Source organism: Hylobates moloch, unplaced genomic scaffold, assembly GCF_009828535.3.
Source record: "Hylobates moloch isolate HMO894 unplaced genomic scaffold, HMol_V3 SCAFFOLD_1, whole genome shotgun sequence".
NCBI classification, from domain to species: domain Eukaryota; kingdom Metazoa; phylum Chordata; class Mammalia; order Primates; family Hylobatidae; genus Hylobates; species Hylobates moloch.
The window spans coordinates 86,350,233-86,370,310 of record NW_026652276.1 but is presented as its reverse complement, the minus strand read 5'-3'; the positions used below and the strand labels follow the sequence as shown (position 1 = coordinate 86,370,310).

Below are 20,078 nucleotides of genomic sequence, written 5' to 3'. Positions count from 1 at the left end.
ATAACTTCCTAATCACTGTGCAAGACAAATACTTGACAAGACTCCGACCTTGTTCAAGTTCAAAAGCTTTTGGGTCTCCAGAACTTCTCTACTGAAAGCTACACTTACTTGCAAAGTTAACAAAAGAATTGAGATATTCTAAATTGATTCTAATAAATATTGGTCACCAGACTGGAAAATTCTGGTTAAGAAAAAATATTTTACTGAATTATCTGGATAATTATTCTGGTTCACCTGATTTCTTTTGCCAGAATAGATTTAGGCTGTCAGTTTAAAATTCAGATATTGAATAAGTGACCTATTCCAAATTAATCTCCAACTGTGTATGTTATGTTGCTGTTTAGTCATTATTTTTTCCTGACCCAAAAAGAAGACAAAATTCTGTTCATTTACATGGTTTATTGTTGTAAACATTAAAATTGTCTTTCTCAAAGAAAGAATTTATCAGAAAAAAAAATCAGCGTCTCTAACTTTCATACACCATAGAAAAAAAGGCAGTGACTCATATCATGTGCCATACTAGAAATATACAAAGAAAAATACTACAGAATATGGCAATATTAAAATTCTTACTCAAATAAAATAATAAATTAACTGACAATTTTAGACATAAAAAAATTCAAAGTGCTCAGTAATTTCCAGGGAGTTATGTATATTATAAGCACTCTGGAAACAGTCAAAAGCTGCTGCATGCAAGTTTTGTTTAGCTTTAGACAACAAAATAATCAAGATATAAACTTTCTTTTTATCAACATCAACGGTACATACAACACTTACAAACAAGGAATGTTGGACGGTGTTACAAACACTATGTGTCCCTTTTGTCAGGATTTTCTGATGTGTAATACTTGTGCCCACCTATTTTACAATTGAGAAAATGTTTAAGCTCAGATAACTACCAATCTTTATAAAATCTAACAGACTACATAGTGTCTGAAATACTATTTATATAATATAGACATTACTGAAGTAGCAAGTGCCTATAACATTTTCAACCTAGAATCAACATGCTTGTCCCTTTTTTATGTATTTATTTTCTTTTTTTTTGCAAACACACTTATCTTTTAGAATTTGTAATATTTATTCATAAATAGGCACAAAATAATTTAAAAAGCCAAACTGCATTGGGTAAATTTACAAGCCTTTGCCTTCTTCAACTCATGCCACCCACGCAACATTTAGTTTTACTATATATTACAGCTTTCTTTACAGCAGAAAACTTTGAAGTCTTGTTAAAGGGCAATACTTGTGGGTCCCCTTAAGATGTGTCTGTGTGTGTCTGTGTGTGTGTGTGTGTGTATGTGTGTGTGTTACATTTGTCTGAACTGCAACAACCGAGCATGGCCAAACATTTCCCATTATACATTATAGCAATCTTTCTTCTGAACAACAAACTGATTTTTAAACTGAGAATAAAAAGTTTATACCACTGTATTGTGTGTAGTCCATGTTCTAAATCCAGGATGCCCCGGAGCCAAAATGCCCTTTCAGGTTCTGCCTGCAGGTTAGGAAATAGCAACAGTTTTTGTTTGTTTGTTTGTTTTCTTTAGGGATCAAGGGGGCTGGGAGGGTTACAGAAATGGGGGGCAGCTTGAGCTGAGACAGCTCACACGGCTATCTCTGCCCATGTGACTTGCCCCCTCTGGACAGTTTCCGTTATCTTTCCAGTTCCTTTGAAGTGCTTGGGAGGAGGTCTTAGAAAGGTAAAGTGTCCAGGAAAAGTTTGTCAATTATTGCTGGCGGTGGCACCAAGTCTTCCAATTTCAGGTAGAAAATGCGCTGTAGCCCCTGTGTGCAAAGGGTACGAAGTTCTGGGAGCTTCCCCAACAGTTTGGACAAATAATTGGGGCGGTTCAACCCCCCATTGTTGAAAGTCACGTGGTCTTTGAGACAATTTACAATCTTGTTTTGCAGCTCTTCCACTCTCTTGGGTTCCTTGAGCCCGTGTCTCTCTGCAGAAAACATAATCAGAAACAAAAGAAGAATGTACAAGACAGTTAGCTAGTTGGCAAAACCAAGGAGAATATGTGACAAGGGAAACTCAGGACAAATCCTGCTAGGCAGTTCTGGAGGGGAAGCGCCCTGCGCCTGCAGTACTGACCTGTGACCATAGCCAGGGCAGCAATGCAGGAGAAGGCAGAAATGTCGATGTTCATATTCTGCAAGTTGGAGGAGAATTCAACAATGGAATCAATCCATTCCCCAAAGCCACGAACGCATTGCAACCTGTGCAAGACCACCCCATTGCAAAAGATGAGTTTACCCTCCACTGGGTTGGACCTGCAATTAATACCAAAGAGAGAGAGGGGAGAAAAAGAGAGAGAGAAAAGCTAAACAACTAATTACTTGAAGAGCAATAAATGAGGGATTTAAGAGGCACCTAATTACTGAAGAGTTAATAAAATGTAGACCAGTGGACCTTGAAAGGGTTTAATTTCATAACAATCAGGAACGCCCCCTATCCCACCTCCATTCCATTCATCCAAGGCTTCTGGGCTCGCTCCCTCCCTTGTCTTTTTTTTGTTTTCTTTCTTTTTCTTCCTTTCTCCGACTTTCATTTCCTGTTCTGTCTGTTTCTCTACCCCACCCTCTGGTTTCCCTTCCTCCCTTTCTTTTCCTTTCTCGATTTCTCTCACAACCTCCCTGGATTGTCTCCTCCCTCCCTCATTACCTGTATGCTAATCGAAGGACAAACAGTTCTAAGAAAGCTGATTCAAAAAGCAGGTCTTGGTCGGCTTTGGGCAGGTCTGCGAAGCCAGGGATCTTCTCCGCCCAGCCCCGGATGATCTCCATGGAGCCAGTCAGGAGATCATAGAATTGCTGGATATGCTGGGTGTCATCTCCACTCATCTGATAGTCAGGGTTCGCCTGGAACTGGAATTTCATTTTAAAAAGCACTTAATGAGGTTCTCTAAAATATATAACCCGTGAAATTGCTAACCCCGTTTCTAGTAGGGGAGCCAGGTTTTTATAACAATTAAACCTCTCTCTGACCAGTAAGGAAATTAGATGTTCCGGGGCAATTAATTCAATTAGGGATGGTGCTACGAGGTCGCTGCTTTAAATATGTAAATTACCATTTCCATACAGACTAAATACAGTGCCATCCAGCCCTGGGAAACGTTCACTCTTATCTCCACAAAACAATTGACACGTTAGTATTCATGCTAGTCCCAGAGTGGGCCTCGAGCTGAGAGGCCCTTTTGCAAATCTTAATAAAATTGCAGTCGCTACCAGGTTTGCTCAACATACTTCCTCCAATTAAAGCCCACATATTTTTCACAGCTGGAGTAAAAAGGATCTGACCACTTGATCCCCCACCCCACTGCCATTCTTTACACCCTCTCCTTCTCTTCCCTGACCCCCAGACAGGCCCCACATCCTTCCCCAGCACAGTGCCAGGAAGGATGAGAATTAAAGCAGCTATCTCTACGGAGAACTGGGAATAAAGTAGATTGGGAAGGGGGAGAGTTTGTACAGCCCCTGGATTTCATGGTAGAGGCACTGGTGTATATGAAAGAGGAGGGGTGATGGGGTAGTGGGAATTCACACAGCTTCAAACCCTGTGGCGTGTCCCTCTCCTCCTTCCTCTGTCCTGTCCTCATGTCTATGCCCCCAGCTACATGGATTGTCTGAAGGTCTGAATCCTGAGGCCCTGGCCAGAGCTGCGAGGCATATACAGCCTTGCTTGCCTTCTTTACCCCCATTGAATCTGAGAGTTAATGGTGGATGTGGGGAGGGGTCCTGCCCATCTGTCGGTTTGTCCACATGATATCCCCCCCGCCAGCTTCTTACCCTGGAATAGTCCAGGCTGGTCATAGCCGGGTTGGAGTCGACATGGGCCCTGACGAGGGCACTGATCAGACTCACCGGGGGCGAAGGGGGAGAGGGCTCCTGTGGGCTCTTCGGTTTCGAGGGCAAACGACCTCTCCGGCCTTTTAAACTGTCTGTGCGAACCACTGCAAAGGAAGAGCCCTGTTAGCGCCGCTTTTCCGAGCCCAGGCCCAGCTGCTGCCTCGGTCCCTCCCCGGGGAAGGCCGCAGCCGCGGGGCACCAGGCTGAGCAGCTCAGGGCCCCAGTGCTCGTAAAGCCTTTACTGACTAGAAGCATTAAAAAATGCGGGGTTATTTTATGTCTTCCTCCAAATGGGTCGTATAGTTAAAGGAGAGAAGGGCCTGGCGGCTTTCTCTAGGGGAGGCCGGGCAAGCAGGCAGCTGCAGGGTCCTGGAGGCCAGACTGAGGGGGTGTCGGAGATCCCCAGCACCGGGAAGTGGCACATGATGCTGGAGTATGAGCAGTGGTTTCCTAAGGGCGCAAACTGGAGGGTCGGCAGCTCCCCCCAACCTACCTTCTTTGACCATCCCAACAGCCAGGCACTTCTGAAATCGGCAGTACTGACAGCGATTCCGGCGACGCTTGTCCACTGGGCAGTTTTTATTTGCTAAACACACGTATTTTGCATTTTTTTGCACTGTGCGCTGCAAAAGGAGACAATATAGACCAACTTTTTTTTCTTCTTTTGAAAATCAGGCAACTCGGAGAAAATTTCTATTATGTGGCTGGGATCTATGATTCCTCCCCACAAACAAACACATACACACAATTCCATTTTATTTTTTTCTCTTCCTTTTCTTTCTTTCTTTTCTTTTTTCCTCCCCCAGGGCATTTAACAGAAGAAAATTGATAGCGTTAACATTTGAGCTAACCTTGCCGCTCCTTGCTGTGTTTTATATGCCAAGAGAAGGAGAAGGAGACGCTCAGTAAATACAAATCCGTGGGCATTCATATTATTTACATTCCTTGGAGACCTTCTCTATTTAAAATGATAAGATTATTCAATCAGGATGGCGAAATAAAGAGATCACTTAATTTGACCATAGGGAATTCTGTTCCACTTGGTTAGCTCAGACACGGTTCTCTGTCCTAACCAATTTCATTCTGAACAGGGAAGACAGCTCCTAGCACATGCAAATGACCCTCTTCCAACTCCGGCTCCAGCAACTTCGGGCGGGGTCGGCTGAGTGCGAGAGGGATGCGACCCTGGCCTCCCAGTCTTTCTGCTTCCCTTTCTCAGACACCCGGAAGTCCCCACCGCAGCCCATGGTCTGCTGCAGGGCAGCTTCGGCGGACCCCGGAGAGCTGGGCAGTCCCCGAAGAGCTGGGGCTGGGCTGCTGGCACCTAGGCGGAGGGCACACTCCGGGGTCCCGGGCATTAGGGGCTCCCTACCTGCCTACTCCGCTCCCGCCAGTGCTCACCTTAAAGAAGCCTTTGCAGCCCTCACAGGTGCGCACGCCGTAGTGTTGGCAGGCCGCGTTGTCCCCACACACAGCGCACAACCCCTCGTTGGAGGGGGAGCCCCGCGACGGCGGTGAGGGCACCTGCGTGTCGAGAAGCTGCGACGCGTGGCCGATCTGCAGGCCAGGGAAGCCCATGGACGCGGGCTTGCGAATGGGGTTGGGCACAGCGAAGGTCTGCCCGTCCACCACGTGGTGGCTGCCGGCGGGCTCCGGGTTCATGGGGACGTGCAGGGGCCCGTCGAAGCGCATTTGGCAACTAGACACCGGGGTGCCAGGGGGCGATTGCTTAAAGGAGAAGAGGGAGAGGCGGGAGACTGGCGTTTTCCTCTGCTCGATCATGTGCGTAGTGGCCACGTAGTTCTGGTGGAAGTTGTGGAGAGACCCCGGGTCGTCCCACATGGGGCTGTGCTGCACCTGGAAGCCCGGGGTGGTGGGCGTCGGGGGCGAGGAGGGCTTGTAGTAAACCGACCCGGAGTGCGGCATCATCTCCTCAGACTGGGGGGGCAGGTGGCTGTGTTGCTGGTAGTTGTGCATCTGAATGTCTTCTACCTTAATGGAGGACTGCTGTCCGGACAGGGGCATTTGGTACAAGCAAGGTGGCTTGACGTCGTAGCCTGTGCTGTAGTTGTCCATAAAGGTACTGAAGCTGGGGAGAGAAGTGGTGGCAGTGATTTCAGTGTTGGTGAGGTCCATGCTAAACTTGACAAACTCTGGAGTTAAGAAATCGGAGCTGTATTCTCCCGAAGAGTGGTAACTGTAGCTCTGAGAAGCGGGGCTGGCTCCTTGAGGCGAGGACCCATACTGCGCCTGAACACAAGGCATGGCTGGAAATGAAACAGGGTGATAACACACTCAGCCTGGTCAACTGAACACTTTCTCCCGGGCTGGGGTACACCTGGAGCTACACCGGCAGCCCGCGGCAGTCAGAGAGCATGTAGGGGCGCAAGAGGAAGGGCAGGAGAGAGAGAACGCTGCAGAACAACAGTGTAGGGCGTGGAAAGACTAACCAAATAAAGACCCAGAGCTAAAAAGCTACTGAGGGTCTACACTCCTGGGTATTTCCAAACATCTCCCCCATACCCCCCACTCATCCCACTCAGATGAGCCTCTTCTCTGAAGCTCAGATTCAGCAGTCTCTTTCTAGAAATGACCATCTAGAAATGCAGTTGAATTTCACAATGAGAAAGTTGTTCCCGAAGGCGATGGGTCGGGCAAACCTTAAGTTACAGGGTTTGCCTTGTCCTGTTTCTTGATGTTTGGGGAACTCCGGAGAGTAAAGGAAAGAAATGAAGTTGCACTAACCTTCAGCCGAGTTACAGGCGTTTTCGAGGAAATTAAAGGTGGACAGTGTCGTAATTCAATGAAGGACAAAGTTTCCAAGATTTTTAGAAAAGCAATGGGGAGTCCAGCCTGTCCAATCTCCTCCCTGAAATACAGACACAGGAAGCTTCAGGGTTTCTTCCCGACAGAGATTCAGCTGGGCATATGTAGACTCACCAGGCAGGCCCTTCCATGCCTTCCCTGTTTGTCTCATTGGAAATGAGTGGGAAGCCTTTACCAAACACAGCACTTAAAATGAATGTATAAAAGAAATGACTTGAAACAACAGAAAATACCACCCATTGCACTGTGTAAATCCTTGCAGAGAGAGGATCCTGCAAGAGGAAAGCTAGTCCATGAACTCATTTAACATTTATGATGTAATGAACTGGCCCCTTCGCTATAGTGTAGGTGGAGAGGTCATTTCCATCTTAGGTTAATTCAGGACCTGAGTATGAAGACTAGAGTCTGAAAATACAGCATTGGAATCTTCTCTTGCATTTTTTTTTTTTCCTGTGGTGAAATTGCCTTTTCTTTTGGTAGAGGGGAAGAAAGTAGAAGTCAAGAATATAAAATGAGAAAACAATCTTCCCCCTTACAAAATGTTAGAAAGGCCTTGACTGAGAAGGCAATTTGAGTGGAAGCATCCTTACTTCTAAAGTGCTTTTGACAGAGCACTGGGATTGGAGCTACAGATAAATTGATGTTCACTTTTCCAGAAAACTTGTCATTCAGCATCTTTAATGGTCACAAGGCTTGATGGTCACAAGGTGGGAAGAGGGGATTTACTTTTCCAGGAGCTTCTTAGGTCAATTGCAGAGGGGGGACATACTGCTTATATGGTATTGGCACCAATATTAGAAGTGTTTCCCAGCACAGCAAGATGAACACCTTCCCCATAATGCCTTCCACGATCTGCCTTTCTGGAACAAGGCATTCTTGTGTCCTAGTAATTTTCAGATGTTCCCACTTGGAAGGCATTCTAGAGCACAGTCAATCTTATTACTAATGAAAAAAGAAAGCCAGTATCCTCTCTTTTTATTCTTTCCCCTCCTCCACAATCTTGCTTCATAGTGGTGGTGGGGGTGGGTGGGAGATTACCCAGAAAAAGCAGAAAGGAGACTCGAACCCCACAGCCCTTAGAGATATTCCTGTGTTGGATATTAACCCCCTGGTAGCTCCACAGTTTCATAACTGTACTCTTTACACATTCATATTCTCTCTCTCTCTGACACATTCGCAAACCCAAGGACAGCATATGTCAAAACCAGAAATTTCAGGCAACTTAGTAACAGGACACGCTACCAACACCACCCTTACTCAACAATACCAGGGAAACATCGCGCGCTGGCCAGCCGCGGAGACACAGTTCCCAAGCAACGCATAAACTGAAGAACTTTCTCTCCCTGTCAGTTTGTGGGCAGCTTCCCGCGTATACATAGGACTTGGAGTCTCCGTGTTCACAGGCCACAATCAATTCCTCACTAACAGCAAACTTTGCGCACATTTCCGCGGGCTAGTCCTCAGCTCCCAAACTGTGGAGTCTCCCTTCCACGTCTACCAATGAGGAGCCTGGAAGCCTCTGTCGAGAGCCAACTCCCCACTAGTGCCAAAGCCGAAGTTCGAACAAATGCCCCCGGTAACTGCGCGCACGCACTCCCCATCCTTCGGTCCCACTCTCACTAGAAGCCTCTGGCTCCCACTTCCAGAGAACCTGTCCCACACAAGTGGAAAGAAGAGACGTGCAAAAGAAGGAAAAAGCATAAAAGAAGGCGAACTGCATGGGCTGCATCTACTCACTTAGGAGTTCTCCGCGTCTCTCTTCATTCATTCAACTCCGCCGAAGTGCAGTTCTCTCTGGGAGCCCGGGCGCCGGGGTCGGGGAGGGGTGGGCGAGCTGGGCGAAGGGAGCCCGGACACCTCACGGAGGGAGGGAGCAGGGACAGGCGGCCGGCTGGACAAGCAAACGGGACCGCCGAGCCGTGCGCGAGCCGCCAGGCGGACTGGCCCTGACCGCCAATGTGCCTTTGTTTATGTGGCTCGCGCTGCCGCTGCCAACATGCACCTAAAGTCTCCGCGCGTCAGCGCGCGTCAGCGGCCCGCCGCCCAATCGCCGCGCTGCCGCGCTCCCTGGACTCCTGGCCCGCGCTCGCTTTGGTATATTTCCGACCTGACGTCACGAGCAGGGCCGATTTTAAGGTGGGAACCGCTCTGCGTTCACCTTGGTAGCCAACTTGGGTGGTTTTTGGTGTTTTCTTTTTTTCTTTTCTTTTTTTTTCCGAAAGAGGTGTGACCTCTCCCAGGTCCGCGCAGCCCGCAGGGCCGCGACACTTCACTTTCCCCGAAGCCCCTGCGCCCTCGCAGCGGCTCGGCCGCTCACATGTGGGGAGGGTGCAACAAAAGCACCGGCGGAAGGGAAGGCCGGCGTGGGCCAGGTAGCACGCACCTGGAGCCGCACGGAATGGGATGTGCCTTGCAGCGCCCTAACCTCTCCCACCCACCTTCGTCACCCCCTTAGCGGAAGAGCTTACAGATGTCCCATGACACGAGACGCTCAGAGGGCTCACGCAGTTCGGGTGGGATTTCCCTACCCGGTTCATCCCCTTTTACTCCCTTTTCCTGTCCCAGGCCTTCTCCTCTTCTGGCATATATTCATTCTCATTATCTCTCTCTCTCTCTCCCCCCACCCCCACCCCCCACACTCCCATCTGAAAGGGAATGGGAGTGGGGGTAGGGCCTATTTTTCTGTTTCCTTATTTCCATGCAGTGCCCACGTTCGATGGAGGACGTGGTGCGTGGGAGGGGTGAGGAAAGGGAGAGGGTAGACAGTGACCGTGACCCAGCTCTTTAGAAACCCCAAAAGTCAGAGTGAAGCGTCGCCCCTTTTCCTTTCGCAGGCAATGCAGCCGAGCAGCAGGCAACAGGTGCGCCTTCTGCAGAAAGGTACTCTGATTCCCACCTTCTGCAAACTCTCTTTCGATACTCCTCGGTGCCCACCAACTTGTACCCCTTCCACGAGTTTTAGGGAAATAAATCGACCTTCATTTGAAACACAAGGTCTATCACAGCCTCAATCTTAGAGCCCAGAAAGACTGGACAAGAAAAGCGAAGCGGGTGGGGATTGGGGGCAGCGTCTCCGCAAAGCGTAAGGTGTGAGCCTACAGCCCAGCCAGGAGAGGGGCCCCGAGCTGGCTGTGGGAGCGTGTCCCACCCCCGCAGCCGTCCGAGTCGCCGCTGATTCTGCTTTGCAAGTCATTTCCCCTCGCCACGCCGAGGGCGCAGGGAGCTTTCTAGCAAAGGCAACGCCACAGCTCCGGAGGGCAAGCCCCCTCCCCGTCTCCCCGCCGGAGCTGGGAGGGCTTCCTAGGGCTTCTCCCGCGGGGCTTCCAGCGGCCGGGCCTTGGGAGGGAGAGTTCGGAGCCGCCCCCGCTTTTCTACTCGCGCAGAGCGTCCCAGCAGCCCCTCCTTTCTCGGTGTGGCTCGCTTCCAGGCCGCCGGGACCCTTTTGCAACTTGCCCCCCTACTTGTGTTCTCAGTACCGGCTGATGGCTCCGTGGAACTATTCAGGATCCCGGACTGCTCAACCCTAATCTGCAGCCCCGCCTCTGCCTACTCCCTGCTGCCCCCAGCTCGCCGGCGGCTGGGGAGGCGTTGCCATCAGATGCCCTGCGGCTGCCCCAGGAAGCCGCGGGCTCTTCTGCGCCGCAGCCTCGGGGAAACCTACGTGACCACCTTAAGTTTCCCCCAGATGTTGCGGCTGCCGCTGCTGCTGCCGCCGCCGCCGCTGCTCGGCGATGCCCTAGCGGGCGCGAGAAAAAAAATAAAACCAGGAAGTGGGTGGGGGGGGGCGGGTTGTGGTGGCGGGTGAGGGTGTGTGAGCAGGGGGATGAGGAGGGGAGGGCGAAGAATAGCATATTAGCATGAGTTCGGTAGCGTCAGCGCCCCGTGGGCAGAAGCGATTCCATGCGAACGAAAGGGAAAAAGTGAGAGTTTGGAGAGCTGGGGAGAAGGAAGGGGGTGGGGGTGGCGGTGACGCAGGGGCGCAGGCATTGACGCACCGGCCAGGCTGGGCCCAAAATAGCAGCAACTCCAGCTCAGAGGCGCCCTCCCGGGTTCCCTTCCCCTTCCGCGAGGGAGCAGGGTGCGGCCACGGGAAGCTTTCCTTGATCCCCGCGGTGGGCGAGGCTCCCGGCCACTATTTTCAGGCAGTCGGAAACTCAAGCACAGGCACGCCAGGATGGCAGTTATTATTTTTTAATATAGTCCTAGGAAAACGGGGGCCGGTAGAACTTTAAGGTTGTAACCACCAGCCTCCATACACATACTCCCGTTTAAGGAGATACATTCACTCTGCACGCTTCCCCCTCCCTCATTGCCATTAAAAACACATTCAGTTTAGGTTAGGTTGAACCTGGGACAATTTGAAAATGCCTCCCCAGAGAGCTGAAAAGTGTCCTGGAGTTCTTAAAGTGAGCTCCAAGGAAGCCAAACATTGTAATACGATGCCTTATTCTTTAATAGCAACCTGTCGAGTGCGGCTTTCTGATAACAGCCTTTGTCCAAGTCTTAATGCAACCAAGAATGAAGGGTAGTTTTCACAGCAGCTTATTATAACAATTATTAACAACTGGGAATAGAATGATTAAGTATAAAATTAAATATAAATTAAATATAAATTGAGAGAAAGGGGAGAGCTTTCTCATCTATTCTATCATCTGTGTAAGAGTTCTCTCCTCTTCAAAGTCCTATTCTGGTTTCTGGGAAGCTTTTACTGTTTCTTAGGAAGACACGCCGGATGTAAGACTGTTAAACTCGTTTAAACCAATTTTGAATAAGCTGCTTCTTAGGCTGGGGTTTCTGTAGGGCCCGGATGAGCTGGGTTGGAAAGGATTCAGCATATAGATCAGAAAGTGTTTTTAAAAAAAAAAAAAAAAAGGCCACGCTCAAAACCCCAGACTAGTTTTCCTCACCAGATTGTGATGGGACGATGTCTCAGTAGCACCGCCAATGTGTGTGTAATTGACTGATCCAGTCAGTAGGGGGCCTGACTCTACAACGTTCAAGAGAATCACACACACACACACACACACACACACACACACACACACACACACACACGCTATTTACTACCTAAGCTAAACCAAAGAGAATGCTGCAGGCCCAAATATTCATATTGTGCTGGAATTCATAAATAACTAAAAATTTTTTATTCTATTCTATTTTCTCCAAAAGGGAAACAGTTTTAACACATGGGATTAGGTTCACAAAAGATTTTCTTTATTTCCTCCTGCTCATGCGTAACTCACTGTTAGGTCACAGAAGGAAACAATCAAACTGGTAATAAAATCTCTCATTTTATCACCAAGAAGTTCAAATTGGCATACAGTTTGGAAAAATGAAAGCATGTTTTAAAATCCTATGATTACCTGTTTAAATAAATTATAGTTTAGAAGGAGATTCCTGTGGGTATATTTGCTAGTACATAAGAGAATGCTTTTGTGCATACAGATTTAATTACACATATGGAATCAAAATGTAGAATTGAACAACCTTTCAGAATATGTTAAAATGATGCTTTAGGCTAAAAGAAACTGAAATTCTGCATTTATATGACTGCAACGCTTCAAGATTCTTGAACATAAATAGTTCAAATAAAGTATTTTATAACTCAATTAAAATGACAATAATGGCTTTTTCAGGCCCCCACAGCTGATATAACTTCAAACTATTGCCATGTATAAATGTGTAAAGTTACCCCACAATGAAGGTCTATTTTCTTAACAATTTTTAAAATGGGAGTAAAAATTGCTCCTATTCTCTTTTGAAACCAATTGAAATAAGTTAAAAAGCATTACTATTAAGAAACACTATTGGATGACCACAGAAAAACATTTAGGAAGGTAATGTTACTATATTATCTTTTATGACATTAACCAATATTAAGCAGAACATATTGGTACATGTAAACATATTTTCATTAAAAATCAACATAAATAATACATATACTCACATCAAAACCAAAGTATTTTATTTTATGCATGGCTAGGCAAATTATACTTAATAAAATTGAGCTTTTGGCATAATTTAGAAAGCAAACATGAATGTAATCCCATAGGATTTTCTATTTTAATGCATGGGAAAGAGACCTTTAGGGATTTATTTCACCATTCTTCCCAAATGAATTCAGAATAGACCTTACAATGCAGATACAGTGAGACAGACATACCTGTTATGCTGTAAGAGTTGAGGCAACTTTAAGATTTTTCATAATAAAATTACTTTGTAGAACCTATTTTTAGCATTAAAAGATATATATTTTAAATTACATTTAGACAAACTAATTCACAGCATTTGTTGCCATTGGGCAGTAAGTCACATTACTGATAGAAGAAATAAATTTTCACTTTGAAAAAAATCTGTTTCTGAAAATACAAAATTAGTTTTTACTTCTGAAAGTTTTTTTGTTGTTTTGCTTTTGCCATTTCATTTGCATTGACAGGATATTAACTGACCAAATTGTTTGTTCCTTTCTCATAGGATGATTAAAGAACAAGTCAATTGCTTTGTTAATATTCACATTTTGGGTAGTTGTAGCTTTTATTCAGTATTTCTCAGCCAATTTTTACCAAAAACCACTTAACGCAAATACTTTTAAAATTATTTTTCTTTGATACAGAACTCAGTACTAGAAATGTGTAAAGATGTGCAGAAAAAAAAGAGCATTCTTTTTTCTAGAAGCATCTTCTTGTAAATTAAAATTATAAAACTGAACATATGGTAAAACCTCATGCCACTCAAAAAGTATTTTGCATAATAAAATTCCTTCTTTTTTTGTTAATACTTGACACACAGTAACCATCTCCTAAATACTTGCTTTTAAATTAACCACTTAATATTTTCTTATTTAAGAACTATTTTTTATTAGGCAAAGAAGAATAACTTTGGTTTTAGATTTCATTGCTAATTTTAGTAAACATGGGTATCACTAAAATGTACAAAGTCCTAAAAGACAGTTTAAAGATTCTGAAAATAAGTTGCTACATGCTAAGAAAATATCAAATATCTGCAAATTCTAAAAGTAGTTAATAACATTAGTAACACTACCAGTATTAGATAGCATTTATTTAAATTTAGATAAAATACATACATTTTGCAAGTTTTTATATGTAAATCACAAGCTGGCTAGTTTTTGTTCTATCTTTAATGATAAAATAACCACTTTTGATTTTTTCCTCAGACTAATTGGTGGATGGAATGTCTTAATTTAATTTTAAAAATGAAGGTATTGATAATATTGCAACAAAGACATATATGCCCTTTTCCTCATCAGAATTCTGCAATTATCAAGCCTACAATTTTAACACTACAAAAGTAACTTAAAGCAAGGACCCTTATAGTGATAAGTAATAAATCTAATTACCATATCCTTTGAATAGATGTAATATAAATTTCATTGCTCACTTAAAAGTTCTAAAGTTAACAGCATAAACTTGAAGTTGAGTAATTAAGTAATCCTTATATAGACACTTATTAAAGTATTTATACATATTATCTTAAATCTACATCTATCATTTTGCCAATTAAAATTAGGACTTTAATTGCAATTAAGTAATTTAATTGCCAATTGAACAGCAAAATTGCTAAGTGACTAATTTTAATGCCTATTTTAATTACCAATCATGACTGGGGAGGGAGCTAATCAAGTTACATCAAGCAGCACCAGAGTAATGATGTGAAAAAAAAAAAAAAGGTAGAACAAACATTCAAGGCTACATGCTTCAAAAAAAGAAACATAAATTAAATAAATGCAAACACAATCCCATAAATGTATAAAATACTGTATTTCAATATCTTAATACAGAACATGAAAGAAAACAAGATTAATGAAAGAAGCCCCTGTCAATCTTCAAAGTAAAGGCAACCAAAGTCAAATTTTATATGTTATTTACATGGCAACCATGCTAACCCAGATAAAAACAAAAGCTGTATACAGTTGAGAATAAAAGGCTGTTTCCTGCTTGGCTGGTTAAATATTTACAGACTGGTAGTTAAAAAAAATTCTTAAATGAAATACCATAAAACAGAGAAACAAGTTTCCAAATGCAACAACGTGGATTTTGCATTTGAAAAGCCAACAGGGCAAGTGCAATGGGGCACTATACTCTTTCCTGGTTGTTCCTCTCAGCCACACTCACTTGAATGAAGAGTTCTATGAGAGGCCTAATGCCTATCCATAGCTGTCCCATGTTACCTTGAGAAAAACAGACACCTGGCCAATCTTAAATATTTTAAATTTATTCGGGAGTAAAAATAAGAAAGCAGCTAGGATTACATCACAGTTAAAATTACTTAGCATGGGGAATATACCTAATTCAATAGTCTTTCTTCATTCAGTTAGAATAAACATGCCCACTCAAGATAAAGACTGAAAACCAGCAGGCAACCAGAAACACTGGTGAAATTTTTCTTGGACAACACAAATATATTTTCAAAAGTTTTCATATTCAGACTAATTCTCAGATTAGCAATATGGAGGGGCACTATTGAAAGGAGGAGGTGAAGTTGAGAACTCAAAAAATAGAAAGTGATTCCCTGTAGACAGTAACAATTCTAGTACTTTCTGACTATAGGGTTTCCCTTGGTAGCCAGCCACCTCATTTAGAGTAACAATGGACATCCATCAAATCTTCATTTAAAATAAAAGTCATGCTGCAAGATACATATTTTATTTTTGTTGCCATATATATATACCAAAAATATACCTACTTATGTCTACAAAAGGGCCCAAGATTATTAATGAAATATATGTAAGCCTGTAACTTGAGGAAAAGCAAATCGTGAGGCTTGGGATTTTATTTACTAATGGACTTCAATTCTGAAATGAAGCACAGCAGGACTTTTGGCCTGGCTTTTGAAGAAGGAACACTTTAATAATCACTGGGCCTGACAAAAGACTGCAATATCTGTTCATGACAATAACAGCTTTATAAAGCAAGTTCTGTGTGACTGATTAAAGGACACACTCACCGCCTATTCACAAGTCATGGAGATGGAGTCATTATTGACAAGCTCACCATCACTACTGATCATATTTAAAACACATCGAGTGCTGGTGCTACAAAGAGAAATAAAACCTCAGCCATCAAAAGATTTAAAAAACAGCCCCAGAAAACAAGATTGCCATAACTTATGTATATCTTAATGTGTTCTGTATAAGATTTTCTCCTGTATACACACACAAAAGATCTTATTTGATAATAATTATCCAAATTATCGAACTAACTCAAGCACTAGGTAACAAATCAGCCACTACAAAGGAAAAAAAAAAGGAGAAGCATCGTCTTATAATTTCACAATAATTCTGAAAGGACATGATATATAGACAAACTTTTAAAATGTTAACACTTTCTGAAACTTGACATGACTGAAAGTAAATACTTTTTCGGACTGTTCATGTCTATCTTGGGCATTCTGCTAGTCATTAGTTTACATGAATTAATGTTTACATAGAGCCAGAAGCAAAAAGTTTTAAAAGTATGTCTCTACCTTTCAGATATCCCTTAGTAGGTAAAAGTAAACATAAAGTTTAGAAATTCTAGTAAATTATTTTACTTTTTGCCCTTATTGTCTTCCCGTGTGATCTATCTGTATTAGTGAACAGAAAATAAAGGATACAGTAAGACGACCACGTTTATAATCTGAAATTAAATCAATCAATTAAAACATTTTATTAGTCACCAGGATATTTAAAAATGAGACCTGTGAAATATTGCAGAATCACTCCACTAGGAGAGAAGCAGCAACTTAAGTATGCTGTCACTGATATGTTGGGAGGAAAAAGCAAACTACCAGTACCACCATGTACATGATTCAAATTAAGCTACATAAATCATGAGTGCATGGGGTTGTGGGTAGAGAAACTGGTTCGCTGAGGAGGTGCTACTTGCATTTCCTGTATTTCATATTTCTGAGAACTGTCTTCTGTAATTTCCAAAGTGTAGGAATGGTTGAAGTTTGAAAATAAATGGAGAATTTCAAACAGTTAATGAATAGATTTAGGAGCTATACTGAAACAACTAGCAGAAAATACATTTTCCGGAGTCCTTTAATTTTGTACGCTTAAAAGTATGGTGTTCCTAAAGATGGCTAATTCTTGTTGAAGTAACTAGCTCTGGAAGTCATATTTTCCATTTCTCCATACTTCATCTATTAATCAGTTGACTGGCAATTTCCGACACCACAGTTTTGCTAAACTTTATAAATTTTGCTTCCTCCAGAGGTAGGAGGGGGAAGGAGATGGGCAATACAGAAACAGATTTTACAGCCAGAATATGACAGGGCCCCTTAAACTACAAATAGATGTTGTAGAATTTGAAATGTAACTCTGTAGCTCAATTTATACCACAGAAATTGCGAGATGCTATCTTCCTGTTGTTATAACGTATCAGGTCAAGGGATATAAATTGTACCAGGTAATTCATTTTGCTGTTCAGAGAGTCATTAAGTTCCTCCCAGAATATATGTGATTGATATCCCTGGAGGTGAAAGGCTAAAGGAACCATATGGCAACATGTTGCATTCCGTATGCTATCTGCCCATCCGTGCTTAAGCTGTCATTAGCAACATCTGTACCTTACGGAAATCCAGCTGCGCCGACGACGGCTGACGGAATTGTACTTGGGTGGGGGGGAATCTAGCTTAGCGCCATTAACTTGAGACTTAGAGTCTATCTACCAGGACGGATGGAAGCTTTCACAATTAGACGAGACGACACAAATGCTTTATTAAAGTTTAATTTTGAACTCCCAATTAGCGAAAGTGCATTACAAATCGATTGCAATTTCCTAAAAGGTGCAGCAAGTTCTCTGCCTGCCTGCCACGTGCGAGACGCTCCACAGCGAGCTTCCCCAGCTCCCGGCAGCAGAAAGGGGATGGTTCAGAGCCGGTCTCCGCATCCCAGGAAGTCCCTAAAATCCGCGCCAGCCCCTCCTCCCGCAGGGCGGGGGCGTCCACTGCGCGAACCCGCCAGAGGTGTAGGGGGAAGTGTGGGGGGCTGGTCCGCAGCCTTCGAGGGGTGGGGCGACAGGAGGGAGCGGCCGGGGGAGGAGAAACAGGCGGGCGGCGGGAGAGGGGCCTCTATTATCTCGGCTTCTCGGGAGGAGCCTCATCTAGTCAGTCACGCAGAAGTTTCTCTTTCGCTCTCCGCGCTACACACGCAGATTGGCTTCCAGCGCGCAGGCGAGGGGGGCGAAGGAGGGGGGACAGGAGTCGGGGAAGGGCCGGCCGGCGTTCACACCCACCCCTGCTCCGCTCCTCCCGCCCCAAAGTCACCCGACTCTAGGTCCAGGATACGTTACCTGCCCGGCGCTCCCGGCCCCTCGGTCACCGCATCCCCCGCTGGGCGCGCCTGGTACGGGTCCCGCTCCCCGGGGCTCACAAAGTGGCCGCCCCCGGCTGGGTAGATGCCCCTCTCTCGACATGTTGGGGCGGTTTTTGGGGTAGAGGGAACGCGGGAAGTGAAAGCGGAGGCTGGGGCAAGGGGAACTTACTGATAAAATAGAAAAAAAAAAAAGCCCACAGGGCCCATGTCCTGGCCGGGGGCGAAATAGGCCTGTTACCTTTCGGGGGGTCGCGGCCGACAGGGAAGGGAGCCGGGGAGTCGCCCGCCCCCCTCCCCCCTCCCCCCGCCCCCCGCCCCCGGCCCCGGCCCCGGCCCCGGCCCCCGGCCGCCGGCGGCGGCGGCGGCGGCGGCAGCTGCACACACAGAAGCCCATTGTCACCGGCGCCCGGCGCGCAGCCCCGCGGACTCGGCCCCGCGGCCAAGCGCGTCAGCGGCCCCGTCAGCCGGGCCGGGCTCCGTGACGCGCGCGCAGCCCGCGCTATAAATAACCTGCCGCCGGGCGGCCTGGGCGGCTTTCCAGTGACGCTGGGGCCGAGGCGCGGGAGGAGGAGGGCGAAAGGAAACAATAAAACCGCCCGCCAGCCTCCCAAGCTTCCCTCCTCCCTTCCTGGGCCGCCCGCGGCCCTTCGCGCCGCGCTCCTCTTTCACCGCCCCGCCCCGGCGCGCCCTGCGGGGAGCGCCGTTCGCGGGTGGGAAGGAGCCAGGCGTGCCGGCGTCCCCGAGTGCTGCCGGGGCCCCGGGGCTGGAGGGGGTTTTCCCCGCACCCCGGGATGGCGAGGAGGGAACTTGGCGGCAAGTTTAGCGAGGGGATCGCTGTATTCCTTTCTAGTCCAGTTAAAATGACCCGAGCTTTTCCCGCTCCCTCACACACCTATTCTAGTACAGGTCGGATGCGTTTTTGTGGTAGTTAAGTCCTCAACCGAAAACAAAAGCGAAAAACCTGTCGTCTTCAACGTAAGCATTATCTGGGTTTTTGTGGGGCCAGGCTTGCATTAGTGTTTTCATTCGGGGGGTTGTATTATAGAAAGGGTGCCCCGTAGTAGCAGCGTGGGCAAGGGTTCCAGGACCCAGGCTGTCAGCTCCGGTGCATTTACAGGTCCTTTTGCCGTAGAACTTAGCGTAGGCCTGAAACATGGCATAAATGAACTTTCTAAAAGTCTATAATCTCAACGTTAAAGAGATTACTTTTTAACTTTGGACTTTAATAAAGGCTCCCACTTAAAAGGGGCTTTATAGGAAAGTATTAATATTTTTGTGGAGACTCTCATTGCTACCTTCCATACTCAGGCAATTCTGTCACACACCCTGACACTTGTCCTACTCATTAAGGTACCCACATACAACTGGAGGTAGTCTGTTTTCTTGGGACCATCAATTAATAGACCATAAAACTGTATTTCGTCTTGAGCAAAATGTCTCAGCTGTGAACATGTTTTCTGAGGTGCTGGTGTAGATGTAGATATAAATTTGCAGATGCAAGCAAGGTAACTTGGCATGGGTAGAGTGAGTTACTAGTGTTGGGGGAAATGGTTCTTAGTTCACTAGTGAGGCAAAGTGGTATAGTAGAAGGTTCTCTGAGCTGGGGTTTAGAAGATAAAGAAATTTGAATTTTAATTATGTCTTCACTGTACTTTTCTGTGCCACCTTGCAGAAACCACGGCCTTTCTCTGCCGCACTTTCTTCATTAAGGACTGATAGTTCCTTTTCTACCCTAACATTCTAGGATGTTAAAGGATATTGTCGTGTCCAGGGATAAAGTGTTATCAAATATTCTTCATTAAGGACTGATAGTTCCTTTTCTACCCTAACATTCTAGGATGTTAAAGGATATTGTTGTGTCCAGGGATAAAGTGTTATCAAATAAACATAAGCACCCAATGTCTCATGGGAGACAGATAACAAATGTAGATTAATTTGGTCTTCAGACATTTTAAAATTTTGTACATCTTAAAATATATTAGGACCACTTCAGGAAAATAATGAATTAAAATATACCATTAAAACTATTTTAAGAGGAAAAAACAGTTGTCACAGTCTGCCTCATTTACAGGACAGCAGA

The 20,078-nt window shown here is 45.4% G+C and overlaps 1 protein-coding gene across 5 annotated transcripts; it reads right to left on the bottom strand.

The window, feature by feature from the left end:
- Positions 1 to 384: 384 nt before the first annotated feature.
- Positions 385 to 18,268, bottom strand: NR4A2 (nuclear receptor subfamily 4 group A member 2). 5 transcript variants are annotated; one of them, XM_032755672.2, is made up of 8 exons: positions 8,419 to 8,659; positions 6,601 to 6,724; positions 5,257 to 6,122; positions 4,349 to 4,478; positions 3,796 to 3,959; positions 2,672 to 2,874; positions 2,102 to 2,280; positions 385 to 1,952 (listed from the first exon to the last, which is right to left on the bottom strand). In XM_032755672.2, the coding sequence occupies exons 3-8, from the start codon at positions 6,118 to 6,120 to the stop codon at positions 1,696 to 1,698; spliced, it is 1,797 nt and encodes a 598-aa protein (XP_032611563.1). In that variant the 5' UTR covers positions 6,121 to 6,122; positions 6,601 to 6,724; positions 8,419 to 8,659; the 3' UTR covers positions 385 to 1,695. The 5 variants fall into 5 exon arrangements, 4 of the variants coding, with proteins under 4 accessions (XP_032611563.1, XP_058297842.1, XP_032611564.1 ...); XM_058441859.1 differs by having other exon boundaries at positions 5,257 to 5,944; XM_032755673.2 differs by lacking the exon at positions 8,419 to 8,659 and adding an exon at positions 17,976 to 18,268 and having other exon boundaries at positions 413 to 1,952.
- Positions 18,269 to 20,078: the final 1,810 nt, after the last annotated feature.

Coding starts and splice junctions, on each gene's coding strand:
- NR4A2 (XM_032755673.2), bottom strand. CDS start 6,120: ATGCCTTGTGTTCAGGCGCAGTATGGGTCCTCGCCTCAAGGAGCCAGC. Junction 4,479..5,256: donor GCTGCAAAGGCTTCTTTAAG/GTGAGCACTGGC, acceptor CTCCTTTTGCAG/CGCACAGTGCAAAAAAATGC. Junction 2,875..3,795: donor CCAGCCTGGACTATTCCAGG/GTAAGAAGCTGG, acceptor ATGAAATTCCAG/TTCCAGGCGAACCCTGACTA.